At 48.9% G+C, this 24,278-nt stretch overlaps 1 protein-coding gene, 1 long non-coding RNA gene and 1 pseudogene across 3 annotated transcripts in view; all 3 read right to left on the bottom strand.

Moving 5' to 3' along the window:
• Positions 1–895: 895 nt before the first annotated feature.
• LOC143649598 (uncharacterized) overlaps positions 896–24,278 on the bottom strand; it is a 37,358-nt gene continuing 13,975 nt past the window's right edge. For both annotated transcript variants that reach the window (XR_013159130.1, XR_013159129.1), the window contains exon 3: positions 896–1,351. This is a non-coding gene — a long non-coding RNA (uncharacterized LOC143649598). The remainder of the gene's footprint in view (positions 1,352–24,278) is intronic.
• Positions 16,727–18,660, bottom strand: LOC143649597 (nucleosome assembly protein 1-like 1; annotated as a pseudogene).
• On the bottom strand, positions 19,751–21,229 carry ZNRF4 (zinc and ring finger 4). The gene has a single exon (XM_077119534.1). It carries the CDS (start codon positions 20,887–20,889, stop codon positions 19,840–19,842), a length of 1,050 nt encoding a protein of 349 aa, XP_076975649.1. The 5' UTR covers positions 20,890–21,229; the 3' UTR covers positions 19,751–19,839.

Raw genomic sequence — 24,278 nt, 5'->3', positions numbered from 1 at the left:
GGCAGCCCTCCCTCCCGTCTTTGACTTGGATGTCTGGGCCCTGGGAGGGTGTTGGGGGCGGGGCCACTGAGTCCTGGAGGCTCCCCAGCTTCCTTCGCCACCGGCTGCTCCACGGCTGAGCAATTTTCTTTTTGAAAGAGGCTTTGCTCCACGGAAACCTGGCATCTCTGTGCATCAATTGTCTCCTCCTTCTGCCTGTCTGGTTCAGTCCAGAAACCTGGGAGTCAACAGCTCCTTTCTCTCTCTCTGCCTCCCACTGCCCCATATGACATATCAGCCAATCCTGCTGCCCCTGCCTGCCGGATTTATCACGAATCCTCCCACTTTCCATCTCCTCCTCTGCCTCCGCCTGGTCCTGCCCCATCATCACTCGCCTGGTCACCTCTGCCCTCGCCCCCCCCACCCCGAGCCTGTCCTCCCCAGGGCCCATCCCCCAGGGCCCTGGGCTCCCTGCCCCGTCCCCTTCCTTCCCTCCCCTCCTCCCACTCATCCCCTTGCTCCCTCCACTCCAGCCACACAGGCCCCCTCGCTGCTCCTCCAGTCCTGCCTCAGGGCCTTTGCATAGGCTGTCCCAGCTGTCTGGGCTGCTTTTCCCCTAGCTGGAATTACTTCACTTTTCTTTCTTTTTTTTTAAACGTATGTCAAGGGGGTAAGTCCTAACAAGGCAGTGGCTCTGTCTTGGTTGCAGCTGTCTTCCTGGCTCTTGTAAGAGCACCTAGCACACAGTAGGTACTTAATAAAGGAATTCCTTCCAAGAGGGAAAGCATGAATTCATGGAACCACAGAGCAAAAAACAAAACAACAAAAAAATGCTTGGTGTATTCCCAAAGTCCTGGCCGTGGCCACCGATTGAGATGTTGAAAATAAATAAATAAAGCCTCCAAATTTTGGTCGCCTCCCTCCGCCTTTAATTATTTTGTCGACAAGGCTCACAATTCAGCAAGTCAAGGTGGCATTTGAGAGGGACGGTTCCCTTTAGCATAGCTGACAGCTAATTTGTGGGAAGTTTAATTACAGGCGGCGTTAATTAACTGGCAGAGCGCTGGGCAAGGAAGGCGGCCATCTGTTCCTAAAAAACGTTCTCCCCTCGTAGGCCCGGCTGCGAGGCCGTGATGGGTGGGCAGGGAAGAGGACCGGGCATGGGGAGAAGGCGGAGGTGCAGGAGTAAGTAAGAAGGAGGAGGACCCGGTGACAAACTGCAGATCTCACAGCTTCCTTCCCAACGGGTGCCGGGGCCGAGTTGCTGGCAGCCAGCCTGCTTGTGTTCTCCAGCATTTTGCAGCTGCCTCCAGTGGCTGCTGAGGATGGCAAGAACAGCTTCTTGGAGTCTGCCTCCCTTAGGGTTGTATCACTAGGAGCAGAGGGTGTGGGAGAAAGGAGGTGAGGACTTGCATTGCTCTCAGCCTCAATTGGAGCTTGTTGGCACTCACCTAGGAGGGATGGGAGGAAGAAATGGGGCGACGCTGTGGGTGAGGCAGTCACCCCTTTATCCAGCTGTTATTCAGGGGGATGATGGAGAAATGGGGCAAAAAAACCCTGGAGATGGGCTTCTTGGGTTTGAATCCCAGCCCTGTCCCTTCTGAGCTGTTTGACCCAGAGTCAAATGCTTAACCTCTCTGGGCCTCACTTTTCCTATCTGGAAAATGGGGATGATTCTAAGAAGACCCATTTCACCTGGTCTTTCTAGAATAGTTGAGCCCAAACATTCTCAGGCTGCTGAGGAGAGCTTGATTTGCTATAAATTCAAAGTGTGGCTATTTGCTGTTATTTGAAGTATGGGTTTGTTAAGGGGAAAGTAGCGTTGCCTGTTGGGACTTTGGGGCCTGGTATCAGCTCTTCCTTTTTCCTGAAAAAAGAACCTCTCCACCCCTGCTCCTCAACTCTATCACTTGCTTCTACTTTATGCTTTGGTCTTAACAAAGGCACTATCTCCTCACAGCACCCAGGAATCCTGTCAGGGCCCTAATCGTACATCATTTTCCCCACTGGACCAGGAGCCCTGTGCAGACAGGCAGTAAGTCTGTCTTGGTCAGGGCTGTGCTCACAGCACCCAGCCCAGGCACTCAGGAGGTGGCTGGCACCCACTGATGTAGACAAACGCCTGGAGCTTTGACCCAAAAGTTAGGAAACATAGAAGCCAGTGGAATGCAGAATTCAAAGTCAAAGTCATTCAGAGATGGAAACCACTACCTCACGTGTGAGAGTGAGCTCCCTGTCACCAGGGGCATACAAGTGGAGGGTGCTTGCTCAGGGTCCTGTCCAGGGACAGAAGTTGGACGTCTCAGTTCACAACTGAGTTTCTTACCATACACTTTGACAAAGGCAGGGGCGACGATGTGTTGGTGGGCAACAGGCAGCCTCAGTGGGATTCTGTGCAGGGGAGGGATATGCTGCCACAATCCATCTTTCCCCACATCTGATATCCCCTCCAGCCTGGACCCCCAGGCAGAGCCCCAACGCTGCCTCCAGGGTACCCAGCATGGAGCAGGCAGAAAAGGGAGTCAACACTTCGCTGAGCAGGCACGTTGGCGTCCAACTTCCAAGTGGTTCTGAACAGCCCTGCCCCTTCCAGGGCGTGTGGTCTCAGCACGTCAGGGCCCTGCCGGCTGCCTCAGTTTCCCCATCTGTAGAAATGAAGGCGCCTGCCTTGTAGACTTGTTGCAAGGAATTAAGGAGTGCATCGCTGGGTCCCTGGGAAGTGTTTCATTCAATTCACTCAACAAATATTCATTGAGCACCCTCTGTGTGCCTGGCTGTGTTCTGGGCTCTGAGGACAGATTCTCCCAAGTCATGGTGTTCACAGTCAACTCGGGGAAAAGACAGTAAAAAAGCAAGATGTATTACACCAGAGGGTTAAAAAGCACTGAAGAGAAAAAACAAAAACAGGGGAAAAGAGATGGAGCCTTACCAGAGTGCAGCAGCTTTAGGTGAGGTATCATTCTGGGGGGAAAGCATTCTAGGCAGAGGGAACAGCCCATGCAAAGGCCCTGAGGCAGGAGTGTACCTGGCATGTTGGAGGAACAGTGAGGAGGCCTGTGTGGTTGGAACAGAGGGGGTGAGGGGGAGAACAGGAGGAGGGGAGGGCAGGGAGGGGACGGGGCAGGGCATACAGGCCTGAGGGACTGCATGGAGGAGTTGGGATTTCCCCCCTAAGGAGGTGGGAGCCATGGATGGCTGTGGGCAGAGGAGGGATGGGCCCTGACTTGGGAGTTCACAGGTGCCCTCTGACTGCTGCGGTGCTGGGGGGACAGGGAATAGGGGGTGAGGGAGGGAGCTGGGGCCCTGGGATGGGGTGTCTGTATTGCCCCGGGCAAGTGGTGATGGCATTGGCCCAAGGGGATAAGAAGTGTGTGGGTTCAGAGGACAGAGCTGGGGGGAGAAGGGGGAGAGCCAAAAAGGAATTCCGTGGAGCACCTGAAAAGATGCAGCTGCCGTGTTTCAACTTTCCCTTTTGAGCTATGACACCCACACAGTCGGGGCAGGTCTGGTGGGGAAGGAGGTGTGCCCTCAGAGATGAGTTCAAGTCCTGGCTCTGCCACTGACCTGCTGTACCACCTTGGGCAAGTCACTTTCCCTCTCTGGGCCTCAGTTTTCTCAGCTGTAAGTGGGATATGATTCATTTCTACCCCCTTCACATCTCAGACAAGAGATCTGCCTCCAGAATCCTTGGCCACTACCCCTGTCTGGCCCCATCAGCTCTTTCCTGGACCTGTGCATTTGTCTCCTCCCTTTTCTCTCTCCCACTCTTTGCCCCACCAAACAAAGCTTTTAAAAGCATTAATCAGCTCACGTCCCTCTCTGTGGCAAAACCCTTGAACTGCCACTTCACCAAAGATGCACAGAAGGCAAAGGAGTGTATGAAAAGATGCTCAAAAGCATGAGACATTAGGGAAATGCAAAGCAAAACCAAGATGAGATATTGTTTCACTCATCACTTATCTTCTAACTTGACAATACCAAGTGTTAGCAAGGAGACAGTACTCCCTGCTGATGGGAATGCGAAATGGTGTAGCCACTTTGGAAAATGGTTTGGCAGTTTCTTAAAAAGTTAAACATATGCTTCTCAAACAGTGCAAACTTCCCACTTGGGTTTTCATCCAAAAGAAATGAAAATGTCCACACAAAAGCCTGGACACAAATGGTTATAACAGCTCTTTTCATATTTGCCCCCAAACTGGTAACAGCTCAAATTTTCTTCAGTGGATGAATGGATAAACAAACTATGGTTGGTCTATTCAGTGGAGTACTACACAGCAATAAAAAGAAGAGGATTCCTGATGAATGCAACAATTTGGATGCTTCTCAAACACATTACGCTGAGTGAAAGATGCTAAATGCAAAAGGGCATTCCATTTATATGACATTCTGGAAAAAGCAAAAGGAAAGGGACAGAGAACAGGCTGGTAGAGGGCAGGCTCTGGGGAGTGGAAGCCTGGATTTTTGTCCCGGGGGTTTGGGGGTGATGGACTGTTTTGTATATTGACTATGGTAATGTGAATTCATGACTATGCATTTGTCAAAACTCTAAGGATGGTGAACTATACAGGATGATGTTATTATGTGTAAATTATACTTTGAAAGTCACCCCCGCCACGGCTCCCCATTGCCCTTGGAAGCTAAATCAAACTCCCCTCCTTGGCCTAAAGCCCCTGCTCCATCAGCCCCCATTTCCTCTGACTCTCTTCCAGCCATTCTGCCTGCCTCAACATTTCCCACCTCCAGGATTTTGTCCTTGCAGTTCCCTCCACCTGGAATGCTGTTCCCTGCATCTGCCCCCACATGTTCGCACCTTCCTCTTCCAACAGGTTACCTCCTCAGGGAGGCCCTCCCTGAACAGTCCAAACTAAATTTAGCGTGTTCCCCAGGACCCCATTATCTCATTGCATTTTCTTAACACCCTGCAATTCATGAGTTGGTAAACTTTCTCAGGGTGGAATATCTCCCAGTTGTGACAGTAGATGTCACAGCATGTCACCAGGCACAAAGTAGGTGTTCATTAAATATGGATCAAGAGGTAGTCGATTGAAAGAGTGTAGTACATGACACCCTGCGCATTGGGGTTCGAATCCTGACTCGGCCCCAGGCATGCTGTATGAGTTCAGGAAATTTGCTAAACTTCTCTGTTCATCTGGAAGGTGGGATTAACAGCCTTTTCTCATGAGGGTAAGGGGAGGTCTGGCAGGAGGGGGCCAGAAACCAGCCCTGGGCACCCCAAGTTCTGCCAGCAAGAGTCCCGCTGAGGGAAAAGACAGATCATTTCCACATTCACAGACACCTTGGGCCCCCAGCTTTGACCAGGTCAGGGCTGCACTTCCGGGTTTGTGGGGAGCATTGGGGAACATTTTTTGTTGAACAAAGGAATGAACGAATCAATGAATACAATCAATCTCCTTATATTGGCAAAGCAAGGCTTCAGACAACCCAGCTCTCCCTGCATCTTTGCCCTAGGGCTCATTTTGTTATTCTCCAAACTGCAAAAGTTACAAAAGGCTCAAAGATATCAGGGTTTAATTTACAATTCTAGCCAGGTGCTAGCTCTTGGTTCCTCTGCCACCGAACACTGAACTCTCTCTCCTGTACTTGCAGCCCCCCTTGCTGCCGCCAGCCTTTGTTTCATGGTGCTTTGTGGGTTCTGATTCACCCCACACTGCCAAGTGTACCGCTGCCCAACTCCTGCTTTTCATGGCGAACTTTTCCTTGTCCTTCAAGCTCAGTGAAGATCTCCCCTGAACCCCCTCTTCTGGGGTCCCCCGCCCCATCCTTCCTCTCCCCAGACCTGACCACACATGGCTGTGTACCGCTCCATCTCCCCCCAGCGTGGGGCTCCTTGAAGGCTGGGCTAGGGATTGAACCTCTTGGGGTCCCCAGCATTTCCCAGCACAAGTCTGGACCCTGAGCCAGGAACCATAAGCCAGAGACCTGGGTTCAAATCCTGGCTCAGCCACCTTCCAGCCATGTGGGTCTAGGGGAGCCACTTCCCTTCTCATGGACTCAGTTTTCTCTTTTGGAAAAATGGGGGTACACCTGGCTTGGGGTGCAGGGAGCTAGTGCAGGAGGGAGCTCAGCTCAATCGCAGCACATGCTGCTACTGTTCTGAGTCAACACCCCCCCCCCATCAAGGCTGGCTCCCCCATCCTCCAATGCCTCAGTTTCCCTGTTCGACCACACTCCCCCTTAGGTAAACACAGATGCAGCACCCCCTGGATGGGCTGGTGTGTGTGTGGGGGGAACCCTCTGCTAATGCTCACCCAGGGCACCAGGGTTGGCAGGGCTGGTGCCACTAAGCTGGCAGTCCTTGGCAGCACCTGACTTTCCTGGAGGGAGCTGGAGGAGGGCTGGGGCCTGGCTGTCAGGGGCACCAAGGGGGCTGGGATGAAGCCAAGGCTCCTTCTCTAAGGGGGCAGATCCTGGGGGGGAGGGCAGGAAATGCTATGTACACTTATTAAGCACCTACTGGATGCCAGGCATGAGTTTTCAGGCCCATTAGCTACACTATTTGGCCTCCTAGGATCACGTTTCTTTTTCCCAGTGCTGATTTCTGCTCATTCTTGTGTCAACCTAGAAGACACCACCTCCAGGTAGCCTTCCAGATTCTCCAGGTTGGGTCAGGCACCTCCCTTTGGGTTAACATGGCGCCTGGGCTTCCCCCGTCCTAATTCTGATCATTTGATGTTGTAAGTGGGCAGGTCACTTAGCGGGTCAACAAAAACTGATGAAGCGCTTGGGGTTCACTAAGAATCATGGTTCTAGTGAATAAACAAGTATTTGCAAAGTCCCCTTGGGGAAATGGAGAGAAAGGGGGAAAATTCAGCTTCCCCAAGTGGAGAATTCTTGATATTCTCACAAGCAGTGGGGACAACCAAAGCAATAGGTTAAGCCCACAATCTTGGGGTTTGTTCATATGAAACTTAACCCCACAAAGGATAGGCTAAGCCTACTTAAAATTAGGCCTAAGACTCCCCAGAGAACCTCTTTTGTTGTTCAGATGTGGCCTCTCTCTCTCTCAGCCAACACAACAAGCAAACTCACTGCCCTTCCCCTCTCTATGTGGGACATGACCCAGGGGTGTGGACTTTCCTGGCAAAATGGGACAATAATCCTAGAATGAGTTGGGACTCAGCACCAAGGGATTGAGAAAACCTTCTCGACCAAAAGGGGGAAGAGAGAAATGAGAAAAAATAAAGTGTCAATGGCTGAGAGATTCCAAACAGGGTCCAGAGGTTATCCTGGAGGTTATTCTTATGCATCAAGTAGATATCATCTTGTTATTCAAGATGTAATGGAGAGGTTGGAGGGAACTGCCTGAAAATGTAAAGCTGTGTTCCAGTAGCCATGTTTCTTGATGATGACTGTATAATGATATAGCTTTCGCAATGTGACTGTGTGATTGTGAAAACCTTGCGTCTGATGCTTCTTTTATCTACCTTATGGACAGATGAGTAAAACATATGGATTAAAAATAAATAAATAATAAGGGGAACAAATGTTAAAATAAACTTAGTAGATTGAAATGCTGGTGATCAATGAAAGGGGGTAAGGGGTATGGTATGTATGACTTTTTTTTCTGTTTTCTTTTTATTTCTTTTTCTGAATTGATGCAAATGTTCTAAGAAATGATCATGATGATGATATACAATTATGTGATAAAAAAGAATGTTCGAATTGTATGTTGATTGGTTTTATTAATAAAAATTTTAAAAAGAAAAAAAAAACTGATGAAGCGCCAAGTAGGTGTCATGCTTAGAAGTTTCTGTGCTGTTGTGGTCCACATTTTGCAGATGAGGAAATTGAGGCCCAGAGAGGTTGAGTGGTGAAGGCTCAAGCACATCTGGCCTGGGGCCTGGTACACAGGAGGGGGTCAGTAAAGAGCCTGTTCCATCCCCAGTGACGGTGGCCTCACTCCCTCCCCTGGCAGGCTGTGAGAAAGGTTGTCTCTCTGATGAACCAGGATGCACCTGTTCCCTTCAAGCTAAGGGTGTGGGGGATCATTCATTCACTCATTCGACAAATTGTATCGGACAGCCATCGTCAGCCAGGTTCCACGAGTGTATCTGAATGGCAGGCAGTGCTGGCTGCCTCCCAATATCTGCTCTCTCCTTTTTTGATAGCAATAGAACCCCCAGTTTTCAGCTGGCCATTGGGTCAGTCAGAGTAAAGCTACTTTGCCCACCCTCTCTTTCACCCAGGTGTGGCCACATGGCTAATTCTGGCCCCGGGAGGGTGAGCAGAAGTGGAATGCAGCACTTCTGGGAAAGTGTCCTTGAAGGGAGATGGCAGGCCCTTCCTCATCCTTTCCTTCTGATTGACTGGCATGCGGATGTGATGACTGGAACTCAAGCAGCTGCCTTGGTCCATGAGGAAGGGGCCACCTGCTGAGGGTGTGGAGCAATGAGATGGAAGGAGCCCAGGCCCCAGACACTTTGGAGCCTCTGGGCCATCCCTGGACTGACTTCAGGAGTAAATAAGGTCTGTGTGCGTAAGTCTTGAATCCCATGGTCACCTCCCAGCCTAGCAGCCACATTTGCCCCTTCCTGTCTCCATTTCTCATCCTCACCCCCTATGGTAGTAGATTCCGTGCCAACTTGGCCAGGTGAAGGTGCTTAGTTCTATTGCTGTGGACACGAGCCGATGGCATATGTGAACCTCATCTGTTGCTGATTACATCTGCAGTCGGCTAGGAGGCGAACCTGCTGCAATGAAGGAAGTTTGATTTAATTGGCTGGTGCTTAAATGAGAGAGTGCAACGTAGCACAGCCCAAGCAGCTCAGCATACCTCATCTCAGCACTCACAGCTCAGCCCAGGCCTTTGGAGATGCAGAAAGGAATCACCCCGGGGAAAGTTGTCGGAACCCAGAGGCCTGGAGAGAAGGCCAGCAGAGATCGCCCTGTGCCTTCCCACATAAGAAAGAATCTCAGTTAAAAGTTAGCTGCCTTTCCTCTGAAGAACTAACAAAATAAATCCCCTCTTATTAAAAGCCAATCTGTCTCTGGTGTCTTGCATTCCAGCAGCTAGCAAACTAGAACACCCCCTTTCGAGCCTGTGGTACAGAGAGGGCAGCACTGGCTTTCAGCACAGCCTCTATTGGTGGTGTTGGGGCAGGAGCTGCTGCCAGGGCTCTGCAAAGGTGGAAGAACAGTGCTGTGGCCCCCAGGATTCCCCTGCAGGAAGCTCATCCCACCTCTCTGTGCCCTCACCACACATACTCACACATTCACACACTCACACTGGTACGTGCACACACATTCTCACACATACACGTGCCTGCATACTCACACATAAATGTACCCACGTACACATGTACACACTCACCCCCAAATACACTCACACGTATGCATGATGCACACACACATGCTCACACATGTGTACAGCCCACACACATGCACACACTCACTCCAGAATAGCTCACCCACACGCATGCATGATGCACACACTCACGTACACACGTGCACACGTGTACACACACATGCACACACCCTCCAGGATATTCACTCACATGCACGCATGATGCACACACTCACATACACACGTGCACACGCATGTATACCCACACACATATGCCACACTCACGTATGCACACCCTCACAAGCAATTGTACATGCTCACACACTCACTCAACAAACATGATAGACTCACTCATAAATACACCCACACACATACATCGTCACATGTACACATGCGTGCACACACACCCCTCATACACAGACACCCACATACACACTGTACTACACATGCATGCACACTCATCCACGGGCATGCACACACATACTCATGCACACTCTCTCGCATGCACACTCACACAGTACATACACACACTCATGCACATACACACACACACACACACACTATTCCAAAACTGAAGACCAGTCCTTTGCCATCATTAATCCAGGAAGGGAGACGCTTCCCCTACAGTACTGCAGAGGTCCCCTCCTACATGGTGAAGTACAGAGAGCAAAGCACAAGCGAAAAATGCTCCTATGTGTGTAAAAAAGGAAATGTCTCATCTAAACACAAATGCCAGGCCAGACTACCAGGGTCCAAATCCCAGTGCCATTACCCATGTGCTGTGTGGCTCCAAGCAAGTCACTTGGTCTCTCTGGGTCTCAACTGCCTCACCTGGAAGAGGTGATAAGTCCTCCAAGCTACTTTAAAACTCTGATGGCTTTATGTCACCTCACAATAAAATCTAAATACTTTACTTGCACGGCCTACCCCCATCCCCTCTCTGCCCTTCCTTACTCCAGTTGCCCTTTCCACTCTCTTTACTCCAGTCGCATGGGCCTCCTTGCTGTTCCCCCAACACTCCAGGCACAGCTCTTCCTCAGGGTCTTGCACTGGCTGTTCCCTCTGCCCAAGATGCTTTTCCCACCCAGCTGCCTCTTTCTCACCATTCCAGTCTTAGATCCAATACTCCCTGCCTGACATTGACCAGCTCTTCTCATCTCCTCACCCACCCCTCCTATATTGGACTCCTGGTACTTATCTCTAGGAGTAAATCTCCCTGATTACTTGTTATTTATTGGCTTAGTGTCCATCTCCCACATGGAGTCAGTCCCGAGGGCAGAGATTTTTCTCTGACTTATTCACTGCTGTGTCCCAGTACCTGGAAGAGCTCCCAAACGCTCAATAGGGCCTCACTGGAGGTTGGCTGGGTGCACTGTTTGAAACTGTTATATACCCTGGAAAAACCATGTTCTTTTTCCTAATCCAGTCTTGTGGAGGCAGACCTATTGTTTAGGGTGGGGTCTTTTTTTTTTTTTTTTAATAATTTTTTATTAATTAAAAAGAAATTACAAGAAAGAAACACAAACATCCGTAATATATGCTCATTCCGTTCTACATATATAATCAGTAATTCACAATATCATCACATAGTTGCATATTCATCATCATGATAATTTCTGAGAACATTTGCATCAATTCAGAAAAAGAAATAAAAAGGCAACAGAAAAATAAAACAAAAACAGAAAAAGAAAAAAAATTTTTACATACCATATTCCTTATCCCTCCCTTTCATTGATCGCTAGTATTTCAAACTGAATTTATTTTAACATTTTTTCCTCTATTATTTATTTATTTTTTTTCCTGAATCTACTATGTGCTTTTATTTTTTTATCCAATTTTTAAAAATTTTTTTAATTAATCAAAAAAAAAAGAAAAGAAATTAACACAACATTTAGAAATCATTCCATTCTACACATGCACTCAGTAATTCTTAGTATCATCACATAGATGTATGATCATCATTTCTTAGTACATTTGCATCGATTTAGGAAAAGAACTAGCAAAACAGCAGAAAAAGATATAGAATGTTAATATAGAGAAGAGAATTAAAATAATAATACTAATAAAATATATATATATATATATATATAAAGGAAAAAGAAAAAAAACAAAAACAGAAGATACAAACAAACAAACAAACAAAAAAACATATTTCAGGTGCAGCTTCATTCAGTGTTCCAACATAGTTACATTACACTTAGGTATTATTGTGCTGTCCATTTTTGAGTTTTTGTATCTAGTCCTGTTGCACAGTCTGTATCCCTTCAGCTCCAATTACCCATTATCTTACCCTGTTTCTAACTCCTGCTGGTCTCTGTTACCAATGATATATTCCAAGCTGATTCTCGAATGTCGGTTCACATCAGTGGGACCATACAGTATTTGTCCTTTAGTTTTTGGCTAGACTCACTCAGCATAATGTTCTCTAGGTCCATCCATGTTATTACATGCTTCATAAGTTTAGTCTGTCTTAAAGCTGCATAATATTCCATCGTAGGTATATGCCACAGTTTGTTTAGCCACTCGTCTGTTGATGGACACTTTGGCTGTTTCCATCTCTTTGCAATTGTAGATAATGCTGCTATAAACACTGGTGCGCAAATGTCCGTCTGTGTCTTTGCCCTTAAGTCCTTTGAGTAGATACCTAGTAGTGGTATTGCTGGGTTGTAATCCATTCTGCCATTCTATGTCTTTTGAGGGAAATTCAGTCCATTACCTTTTAGTGTTATTACTGTTTGGATAATATTTTCCTCTACCATTTTGGCTTTTGTATTATATATATCATATCTGATTTTCCTTCTTTCTACACTTTACTCCATACCTCTCTCTTCTGTCTTTTCGTATCTGACTCTAGTGCTCCCTTTAGTATTTCTTGCAGAGCTGGTCTCTTGGTCACAAATTCTCTCAGTGACTTTTTGTCTATAAATGTTTTAATTTCTCCTTCATTTTTGAAGGACAATTTTGCTGGATATAGAAGCCTTGGTTGGAAGTTTTTCTCTTTTAGTAATTTAAATATATCATCCCACTGTCTTCTAGCTTCCATGGTTTCTGCTGAGAAATCTACACATAGTCTTATTGGGTTTCCCTTGTATATGACGGATTGTTTTTCTCTTGCTGCTTTCAAGATCCTCTCTTTCTCTTTGACCTCTGACATTCTAACTAGTAAGTGTCTTGGAGAACGCCTATTTGGGTCTATTCTCTTTGGGGTGCGCTTCACTTCTTGGATCTGTAAATTTAGGTCTTTCATAAGAGTTGGGAAATTTTCAGTGATAATTTCTTCCATTAGTTTTTCTCCTCCTTTTCCCTTCTCTTCTCCTTCTGGGACACCCACAACACGTATATTTGTGCGCTTCATATTGTCATTCAGTTCCCTGATCCCCTGCTCAAGTTTTTCCATTCTTTTCCCTATAGTTTCTGTTTCTTTTTGGAATTCAGATGTTCCATCCTCCAGTTCACTAATTGTAGCTTCTGTCTCTTTAGCTCTACCATTGTAGGTATTCATTGTTTTTTTTATTTTTCCTTCTTTGTCCTTCACTCCCATAAGTTCTGTGATTTGTTTTTTCAGATTTTCTATTTCTTCTTTTTGTTCAGCCCATGTCTTCTTCATGTCCTCCCTCAATTTATTGATTTGGTTTTTGAAGAGTTTTTCCATTTCTGTTCGTATATTCAGCATTAGCTGTCTCAGCTCCTGTATCTCATTTGAACTATTGGTTTGTTCCTTTGACTGGGCCATATCTTTAATTTTCCGAGCGTCATCCATTATTTTCTGCTGGTGTCTGGGCATTTGATCAGATTTCCCTGGGTGTGGGACCCAGCTGGTTGAAAGGTTTTTCTGTGAAATCTCTGGGCTGTTTTTCTTTTCCTGCCCAGTAGGTGGCACTCGTGGCGCTCGTCTGTCTGCGGGGCCCACCAATAAAAGATGCTGTGGCTCCTTTAACTTGCCAATCCGAATCTCACAGTCATCCCGGGAAACCGCGCGTGGAGGGGGTGGGTCGCCGGCCGCCGTGGCTTGGGGGACTGCCGGTCCAAATTGCCCAGCTGGCCCGAGACGCCAAGCGTGGCGGGAGGGCCCCACTATCCAACGTTCCCAGTCAGACCGGGGAGCCACGTGCGTGGAGGGGACCCCAGTCGCCAGCCGCCCCAGCCGGGAAAACACGCGCCCCTTGGGTATCTCACCGCAGTGGATTCTCCCTGCCCGTTCAGCCGTTCCAGAATGGGGTACGCTGTCTTTTTGGTCTCTGTCGTGGCTCCGGGAGCTGTTTCGTATTGTTTCTGTTTCTTTAGTTGCTTTTCTGGAGGAGGAACTAAGACCCGCGCGTCTTACTAAGCCGCCATCTTCTCCGGAAGTCTAGGGTGGGGTCTTTTTGATTAAGTTGTTTTCCTGGAGTAGTGACCCACCCAATCGGGTGGGACCCGATTATGTGGTTTCCATGGAGATGTGTCTCCACCCATTCAAGGTGGACCTTAATCTGCTTGCTGGAGTTGTTCTAGTTTGCTAGCTGCCAGAATGCAATATACCAGAAACGGAATGGCTCTTAAATCGGGGAATTTAACAAGTTGCTAGTTTACAGTTCTAAGGCTGAGAAGATGTCCCAATTAAAGCAACTCTATAGAAATGTCCAATCTACGGCATCCAGGGAAAGATACCTTGGTTCAAGAAGGCCAATGAAGTTCAGGTTTTTCACTCAAGTGGAAGAGCACATGGTAAACACAGTCAGGGTTTCTCTCTCAATTGGAAAGGCAAATGGTGAACACAGCGTCATCTGCTATCTTTCTCTCCTGGCTTCCTGTTTCATGAAGCTCCCCGGGAGGCATTTTCCTTCTTCATCTCCAAAGATTGCTGGCTGGTGGACTCTGCTTCTCGTGTCTATGTCGTTCTGCTCTGCTCTCTCTGAATCTCTCATTCTCCAAAGTGTTTCCTCTTTTATAGGACTCCAGTGACTAATCAAGACCCACCCAAATGAGTGGAGACATGTCGTCACCTAATCCAGTTTAACAACCACTCTTGATTGAGTTACATCTCCAGGGAGATAATCTAATTGCAGTTTCAAGCATACAGTACTGAATAGTGATTAGAAGAAACGGCTGCCTTTACAAAATGGGATTAGGATTAAATACATGGCTTTTCTAGGGTACATACATCATTTCAAACCAGCACAGGGGTCCTTTAAGAGGGAACCCTTTTGGAAAAACTCAGAGCCGACACAAACAGACACATTTGGAGATGCAGGAAGAAAACGCCCCTAGGGAAGCTGTTTGAAACCAGAAACCAAAGGACCAGCAGATGCCAGCCATGTGCCTTCCCAGCTAACAGGTATTCTGGACCCATCAGCCTTTCCTGAGTCAAGGTATCTTTCTCTGGATGCTTTAGTTTGCAGTTTTTATAGCCTTAGAACTGCAAACTTGTAACAATAAATTCCTTTATAAAAGCCGATCCATTTCGGTATATCACATCCCAGCAGCATTAGCAAACTGAAACACTGGACTAACCTCGGAATCTTAAATTGTGGCAGCCACATTCGACTTTCCCAGGGGAAGCTGCAAGGGTGGCTTTGGCCCTCTGCCTCTTGACCCTTCCCGTCAGCATCCAGCAAAGCAACTGCCCCTCATTCACCCCAGGGAGACCCCTCAGCATGACCCAATCCTTCTGAAGGGAGAGGTGCTGGCTGCTGAAGCACCTTAGCTGCTCACCAAAAAAAAACTAGACACGTCTGAATTTTGTCTCTGAATCCAGCTACAAATCCACAGGCAACAGAGGGAACTAAGGAATAGGGGAATGACATCACAGGGACACGGTTGGCAAAATCCATGCCAAACTATATAGTTAATAGTATCATTATACTAATATTGTTTCATCAATTGTAACGAATTGCCACAGGAATGCAGCGTTACTAAAAGGGAAAAGTGTGCGTGTGTGTGAGGTGTATATGGAAACTCTACTGTTGGCATGCTTCTTAAGTAAACCTTCAATTGTTCTACTAGAAAGAGAAAGGAAGGAAGGAAGGGAAAGAAAGGAAGGCAGCAAAGAAGGGAGAAAGAGAGAGAGAGGCAGCAAGAAAGAGGAGAAAGAAAGAAAGACAGAGAGAGGGAGGGAGGGAGATAGAGAGAAAGAAAGAGAAAGAGGAGGGAGGGAGGGAGGAAGGAAAGAAGGAAAATCCAGACTGAGGCTAAGCCCACAGGGCATATGAACCAGTTGCTCCAAGAAACAAATAGCAAGGAAAAATAAAGAGAAAGGGAGGGAGTTGCTAAAAGAGACCATTAATGAATCTGAATATTATCTGGACCCTGATTCAAAAGACCCAAACACAAATTTTACATTATAAAAGACAAATGGAAATGTGAATGCTGGATGGGACATTTGATGCTCTTATGGAATCATCATTTTAAGCATGATCGTGGAGTTTGTGGTCATGTGGCCTTCTGGACAGTGCATCTTTCTGAAGCTGACTCTCCCCCCCGCCCCAGGCACGGCTGACATGTGAGGTGGGAGCAAATCTAATCTCTGGGGTTGGGACCCTGCATGCACTGTCGGGGTGTGAGCTGCCTCCCTGGGCTCCCCCCCACCCCATGCCAGGCAGCAACCCCCTGCCCTGCTCCAGTCGGGACAACCATCAGTATCCCCAGATTGTCACCAAGTGTCCTCGCGGGGTGTTGGGGGGTGTGTGTCAAGCCATGTCCTGGGCCAAAGGCAAGGGGCAGCTCCCCAGAAGCCCTGGAGCGGTGGCTGTGAGCCCGTCCGTAAACGGGACCTTCGAAGATGGCACAAGCAAAGGCGGGTCCCAACCGGAAGAGGGTGAAGCTTGGTTCACGGTGGCTGCAAATCCTGGGAAGCACAGGAGCGCAGACGCAGAAAGCAAAGCCATGGGGGGGCGGGGGGGGGGGCGGACAAAAGCTGGAAGCCAGCGGGACCCGGAAAAGCGAGGAGAAGGCGTCACCACGTGTGTCGCCATGCAGTGGAGAAGCCAAGAAACCCCAGAGAAGGCTGAAGGCGATGGCCCTGGGGGGCAGCCAGGCTGCTGGCCGCAGGAAACTGGGAAGCCAGTGCCTTCCTGTTGCAAAGCCAGCCCATTGCATGGCACCTGTCTGAATAGCTGGGAAACTCGGACAGAGGGAAAAAAAAAATCCCTTCTTCCTCACCCTCTGCCTCAGTTTTTTTTTTTTTCATAGCTGTATTTTAATAGTTACATGACAAAAACATTCCACAAGAACCAAACTATGTAAATAATTAATAAATATGCTTGAGAGGGTTTGTGCATTCAACATATATGACAGAAAAACTGTAGTCAAAAGGCTAGGGGGAACAAACTGGTCTCGAAAAATATGAGTTCCTTTCCTTAAAAAAATAAAAAAATTGCCAACTCTACCAAGAAAATACAAAACATAAGGCTGTATATATTAGGCTATTGCAGAGCAGGTTATCTGCAAGGCCACATACATCCTGCTTCACTGCTGCCTGCACACTGCTGGGTTTTGTTCCTTTTTGGGGTCATAGCCTGGATCATTTTCTACATCTCCTTCTTCCTTCTTCGATAGTTTCTCCAGGAAAGTATAACACTGATCTTGGGATTATACACGCACGTAAAAAGTGGCCAATTTCAACGCTTGCAGCAAGAATAGCTTTAGCAGCAGCGTTTGGATCTCCACTCTCAAGAACTTCAGGAGAAGCAAAAAAATTAAAGAAAAAGATGCTGGTCCAGATCCAATAATTTGATTTCACAACTTAAAAAAAAAAAAATTAAAGAAAGTCACAGTACGAACTGTCCCACATCCCTCGTGTTTCTGCTGCTTCTTACTGGTTTTCAAAGTGACATTCTTTCCTTTTTTTCCCCATCTGTCTGACACCCTGCATCACCCATAATTTCTGGTCCATCAAAAGAAAAGGGATCAGATTCTCACAAGGAGTGTGGACAACCAAAGCTATAGGCTCAGCCCCCAGTCTTGGGGTTTGTTCATATGAAACTTAACCCCACAAAGGATAGGTCAAGTCTACTTAAAATTTAGGTCACCCCCAAGAGAGCTTCTTTTGTTGCTCAGATATGACCTCTCTCTCTCAGCCAACACAACAAGCAAACTCACCACCCTCCCCTTGTCTACGTGGGACATGACTCCCAGGGGTGTGGACCTTCCTGGCAACGTGGGACAGAAATCCTAGAATGAGCTGAGACTCAGCATCAAGGGAATGAGAAAACCTTCTCGACTAAAAGGGGGAAGCACGAAATGAGACAAAGTGTCAATGGCTGAGAGATTCCAAACAGAGACGAGCGGTTTATCCTGGATGTTATTCTTACGCATTGAGTAGATGTCACCTTGTTATTCAAGATGTAATGGAGAGGCTGGAGGGAACTGCCTGAAAGTGTAGAGCTGTGTTCCAGTACCCATGTTTCTTGAGGATGATTGTATAATGGTGTAGCTTTCACAATGTGACTGTGTGATTGTGAAAACCTTGTGTCTGATGCTCCTTTTATCTACCTTGTCAACAGACGAGTAGAACATATGGGATAAAAATAAATAATAGGGGGAACAAATGTAAAAATAAATTTAGTTTGAAATGCTAGTGATCAATGAAGGCGAGGCATAAGGCCTGTACGTCTTTGTCAACACTTCATTTGTGAAATCGTTATTGAGTTCAAAGTGAAATTCTAAGACGAAACTCATAGGCTGACCAGCATTCAAGAACTTCGCTTGAATATCCTTCAAGCACTTCAGAGTAAAAATAGGGCCGTCATGTTCCTGAGCCATACCACTAAACAAGTCAACATTCTTAAAAACAGTCAACCAAAATTCAGGAATTCCTTTGGGATCTTCCTTTTTCTTCATCCTTTTTCTCTTCTTCAATCTTGGTCTTTTCTTTCAGTTCCTCCGAAATGTCTTCCTCGTCTGCTTTCCAGGCACGTTCTTCTTCCGTGGGTTTATAAATTGCATGGATGATCGCAAATCAACTTATCTAATAGAGGCTGGTTCCTCGTAGAATGTGGCTTCTGCCTGTGCACACTTAACTTGAAGGTTTTTGAGGGCATTCACTTGTCTTTTAACCACCCTAGGCAAGCTTGCAACGTATCCTGTTGGTGTTTCTACCAGACCATCAAAGCCTTTCTTTTTTTCTTTCTTTCTTTTTCTTTTTTTTAACGTGGGCAGGCACCGGGAATCGAACCCAAGACCTCTGGCATGGCAGGCAAGCATTCTTGCCTGCTGAACCACTGTGGCTTGCCCCAAAGCCTTTCTTGAAGGGCTGCAGGAATCTGAGGATTTTGCATCATTTGACCAGTCAGCTGACATGCTTTGATTTTTGTTTTTTTATCAGTTTCTTCTTCTACTTCTTCAGCATCATCCAACTCTTGATCAAGCTCAGACTGTTCTCTGTTGTCAATGTCTGCCATGTTGCAAGAATCCCAAATATCGGCAGTTTGTATGGGGAGCCAGGCGGGACTGCAGTGGCAGGAGTAGGAGACGGCATGGTTTAATGGGGTGCATCGAATTGCAGTGTCTCTGTTTCGGCCTGTTTTCCATCGTCGAAAAGCATGAACGATGACCCAATCCAAGCAAAGTCCAGAGTTTAGTTCACGGCAACGTACCCCAGTTGCCATCTCCATTGTGACAAATGGCCCAGTATTCTAGTTTGCTAGCTGCTGGAATGTGATATACCAGAAACAGAATGGCTTTTAAAATGGGGAATTTAATGAGCTGCTAGTTTACAGTTCCAAGGCCAAGAAAATGTCCCAATTAAAACAAGTCCATAGACATGTCCAATTTAAGGCATCAGGGGAAAGATACCTTGGTTCAAGAAGGCCAACGATGTTCAACGTTTCTCTCTCAGCTGGAAGGGCACATGGCGAACATGGTGGTGTCTGCTGGCTTTCATGTGGCTCTACCGAAAAGGGACTCTCTCCAAAATGTTTCCTCTTTTATAGGACTCCAATAAACCAATCAAGACCCATCCAAATGGGTGGAGACATGTTGTCACCTAATCCAGTTTAACAGCCACTCTTGACTAAATCACATCAGGAGATGATCTAATTACACTTTCAAACATACAGTATTGAATAGGGACTACTCCACCTTTATGAAATGGGATTTTGATCAAAACATGGCTTTTCTAGGGGGCATACTTCCTTTCAAACCAGCACACCCAGGTAATGTCAAGTCGCTGACATTAGGGTACGTCCTGGGTGAAGAGCCAACGGGGGCCTCTCTGAAGCACCCTTGCAACTTTTATGCCAATCTGAAATTATTTCACATGAAAATGCTGGTTTTGACATCGAGGTTGAAATGCATATGCTCAGTCGGGGGAAGCCAAGCTCCCGTGTTCCCGAGTAAAACTGAGCCCCGTCTCAGTGCAGGGAAGATGCCTCTACCCCCCCCACCTCTGCATCCACCTGTACAAACGGGGCACCCCTCGGCCTTCCCTACCCCACCCCCACACACAGCCCCAGGCGGCCGGGCAAGCAGCAGCAGCAGGGGCTCAAGAACCTGTTTTCAAATCCACTTTATTCTCTCCAGATCAGAGACATTCTGCATTTGGGCGCCCACGGGGTCCCGGCTCGTCGGGGCCGCGGGGCTCAGGGTGGCAGTGGGGGCTCCTCCGAGGTGGCCCCTAGGGACGTGGCGCTGCAGCGGCGGTGCGGGCCGGGCCGGACCAGCAGCTCCAGCCTCCGGGAGCGCAGGCGGGCCTGGATGGCCCAGAGAGGGGGCGGGTGTCCGGGCAGCGAGGGGTCGTCGTCGCCGAAGCTCTCGACGGTGGAGTCCGAGCCGTCCTCCGTGCCGGCCACCGACTGCTTGCACACGGGGCAGGTGCGCCGGAGGGCCCGGGAGAACCAGGGGTCGATGCACCTGCAGTGGTAGGTGTGCGAGCAGGGCAGGATCTTCAGGCGGTCGCCCTCCTCGTACTCGTCCAGGCAGATGGCGCACAGGTCGTTCCTGCGGGTGAAGGTGCGGACCTGGGCCTTCTGGCCCGCCTGCGTCTTGACCGTGCGCCGCCCACCACAGCGGCCCCGGGTCCAGCGCCAGAGGCGCCGCAGAAGCAGGAGCGCGGAGGTGAGCAGGACCAGGGCGCGGCCCAGCACCCAGGACAAGGCCAGCGCGGGGTGACAGTCCAGGTCGGGGCCGGGCGGGCGATCGGGCAGCAGGAGCACGTGGGCCGATCTGTCGCAGCGCAGGATGATCCGCAGGTCCTGCGAGGCGGCCTCGCCCACGAACACGGAGGGGATGGCGATCTGGCGTCTCCGGGCCTCGTGCCCGGGGCCCATGCGAACCAGGTGGTCCGAGCGCACGTTGTGCACGATGGCTGCCCCGAAGCCGGCCCGCTGGGCGTGCAGGACCTTGAGGTCGAACGTGCAGTCGTAGCGGCGGATCAGGGCGATGGCGCCCAGCGAGGCGTTGGGCAGCCGCGGGCTCTCGATGGGCTGGCACGCGTTGGGGGGCTTGGCCTCCTGCAGGTAGCCCCGCAGGCCCTCGGGGGCCAGCGGCGCCCCGAACCTGGCCGGCAGATCGGCGAAGTCCACCGTGTTTGAGTTGCCTTCCAGCACGGCCCGGACCACGGCCTGGGCCGGCAGAGGCAGGGCCCACAGGATCAGCGCGGCCTGGAGCGCCACGGGGATGGGCGCCACCATGGCCACCGCTCCCTCCGGCCGCGTGGAGCTAGGTCCCGCTGGGGACGGCAGATGGGAGACCGTCGGGCATCTCCAGGGTCTCCCCGGGGGGTGGGGGGACCGCGGCCGGGATGGGGAAGCTGAGATGAGCCGGAACCGGGGTGGGGGCGTGGCTTGGAGAGGGTCGAGCTGAGCAGCTGGGACCTCAGGGGCTCCTAGGTGGATTCAGCTCCCAGAGACCCCCTGGGCTGCATGGCGAGCTTGAAGGCTGGTTGCAGCAGGAGCTGACCTGGGCCTCCTGGAAAGATGACACTGGGGCCCGGAATCCTCAGAGTTCTAAATGCACCGCCCCCTGCACCACCCCCACCCCAGCCTCTGTGACATCATCTGGTTACATACATATTGTCCCCCAGGAGCTCCCAGCTGCCCGGGCTTGTGGGTGGTGGGGAGATGCTGGGCAGGCTTTGGGAGAAAAAAGGCTCAGGGTATCCCCAGCTCCTGGATGGACACCAGGATGTCACTGCCAGCCTCAAGGACCCGGCACTCACTCACGCTCGGCTGAGACTCCAGAAGCATCATCTCACTGAGCCTTATCTGAGACTTCCAGTGGGACCTGAGCTTGTTCCACTCACATAGCCCATGAGGTCACTTCTTAAAACCCAAATTCCTGACATCTCTCCTTCCCTGCCCTTCCTCTTGCTCTCCTACCTCCCTCTCTCTCTCTCTCTCTGCTCCAGCCACAAGGGCCTCCTTGCTGTTCCTCCAACATGCCCCAGGCTCAGTCCTGCCTCAGGGCCTTTGCACATGCCTGGGACCCTTTTCTCCACCTTACCTTATCAACTCCTACACATCTTCCAATGCCCAGCTTCCCTTTCGACCTCGACCAAAGCAGTCCTCTTCTTGCTCTCTTGTCTCCTTCCCCTGCTTTGTTTCCCTCATAGCTTTGCCCCCCTCAAGCCCTATGCCTTGTCTCGCCATCGCCCTGATCCGCCTCTACGACTGCACGTTCGACCTCAAGGTCCTGCATACCCAGCTGATAGTCTCCCCATTAGACTATCAGCTCCTTCTGTCTGTTCCCAGCCCCTAGCATAAAGTCCTATACACAGCAGGCCATCGCTACATATGGGTGGGAGAAATGAATGGTCACTGTTCCCATCTTATAAATGGGAAAACAGTTCAATTTGGGATCTGAAGTCCTACATTCACTCAGCATCAACTTATTACTGCCTGAGATCTGATTTCACCGCCCCCCGCCCCGCCCCGATTGGGGGGCAAGCACATCCCCAACGAGCAAGGCACAGGTTGATAGCTCTCCCCTCCTGGCCCAATCACAGGCCTCCCTCCCTGGAGTTTAAGTCTCCATGGGGAGATACGACACTTCTTCAAGACAGAAGGAAGCACTGATGGTGGAGGCTGAGGCAGAGGCAGAAGTACAGGACAGTTCTTCTTCTGCTTGACCAACTTTGGTCCACTGTTTTTGTCAGGAGATTTGGGGTGGCAAGTGACAGAAAATTCAACTCTTTCTGGTTTAGGTGGAAAAGACAATTTATTGGTTCACATAGATGGAAATTCCAGAGTGTGGGGCTCAGGGACACCTGGCACCAGGCACTCAGGATGACATCACCGGGAATGGATTCTTCTCCCACTCAGCCCTCTCATTTCTCTGTGTTGAACATGCTCCCAATTGGGTTTTCCCCTTGTTATGGACAAGTTGGCTCCACGAGCTCCAGCTTGGCTGGTCCAGAGGGAAGAGAAGGCCTCATTCCTGATGAGTCTCCTTGATCCCGGGTGAGCTCCATCTCGGATTGGCTGTGTCCTGTGCTCATCACTGGAGGCGGAGTCAGCTCCACCCAAGAAGCATGCGGAATGGAGCAGGAAGAAGCACGAGCATCCACTCCACCCTCTGCACCAACTGGAACTGGAGCTGGAGCCCCTGCCCCCACCCCCAGCCGAGCCCACACTCCTGGACCCCTCCTCTGCATCCTGAGCCCCAGTGCTGTTATCTAATCCAGTGGTTCTCCACCAGGAGTGAGTCTGCCCCCCAGGGGACATTTGACAATGTCTGGGAACATTTTTATTGTCACAATCAGGGTGGTGGTGGTGGTGGCTAATAGGTGTAAGCCAGGGACACTGCTCAACATCCTACAATGCTCGGGATGACCCCCCCACACACACACAACCAACAGTGAGTTGGCCCCAAATGTCAACAGTGCTGACATTAAGAAACTATGAGTTAATACAGTCCCTCAGCTCTAATGATGACTAACATTTATTGACAATTACTAGACACTAAGCAATTATAGGAATCCCACCTGAATCAACTTGCTTAATCTTCATGAGAAATCTGAGGTGGGTGCTGTTATTATACCCATCTTTCAAATGAGGAAACTGAGGCCCAGGAAGCCTAAATTAACTTGCCCAGAATCCTACTACTAGAGCGTAGCCAAGCTGACCTTGCTCGACCAGTTGTCTTGATCTGAACCCTGATTACACTGATTCATCCAACAAAAATTCAGACTGTTATTCCACAAGCAATTTTAACTTAATACTTGTTTTTCTTTCCTTAAGGCTAAAATAATCCCTGTTCATTGCAGACTACCAAGGAAACAGTTCATATTTAATCCCATTGTACTGGAATAATGGATGTGAACATTTTGGTTTTTAAGCCATGTTTCCCCACACATCCCCAGGGCTGGGTCTCTACAGATATCCAGGGATATTTTTCTTAGGGTAACTTTCAGAGGGTGAACTGTTTAGCCAAAGGGGAGATTTTCATCAGGCACATTTGTTGTTTGCAACCAAATTTTCCTCCCCAGAATTTATGCCAATGGCTGTTCCTCCAGGTCAGGCCAAAAGTAGCCATTTCCCTACAGCCTCACTACCATTGGGTGTTAATATTTTAAAAATATTTTGTTGGTTTATAATCCCCAACATAGGAAATACTACCCGACAAATGATCCAATTTCTACAACAAATAAATTCCAAGGGGGAGGGGAGGAAGGCGTGTTGGGTATAGACAGTATAGATTAAGAAACTCAATAACAAAACGCCCTATGTAGACTTTGTTAGGATTATGATTTGAACAAGCCAGCTAAAAAAAAAAAATTATGAGATATCTGGAGAAATGTGAACATTCACTGGTAAAAGAAAATGAATCTTTGCCAATGTAATGGGCAGGAAAATGGTGTTAAGGCAGTCACTGCTGTTTAATTTATGCATTCTTTTTGGCAAGCAATTACTAAGCCCCTACTGTGTGCCAGACCCCTTCAAAGCTGGAAACCTTCCATGCGTGAGCCCACTTAAACCCAGTAATTGGTGAGGTGGGGGCCGTTTCCAACCCCCATTTCACAGAAGAAGACTCAGAACTGCGAGAAGTAAACCGACTTGCCTGGGTGTATCAGCTGCTACAT

The sequence above is a fragment of the Tamandua tetradactyla genome, chromosome 11 (assembly GCF_023851605.1).
Source record: "Tamandua tetradactyla isolate mTamTet1 chromosome 11, mTamTet1.pri, whole genome shotgun sequence".
Taxonomy (NCBI): domain Eukaryota; kingdom Metazoa; phylum Chordata; class Mammalia; order Pilosa; family Myrmecophagidae; genus Tamandua; species Tamandua tetradactyla.
This window is presented reverse-complemented; position numbering and strand designations above follow the sequence as displayed.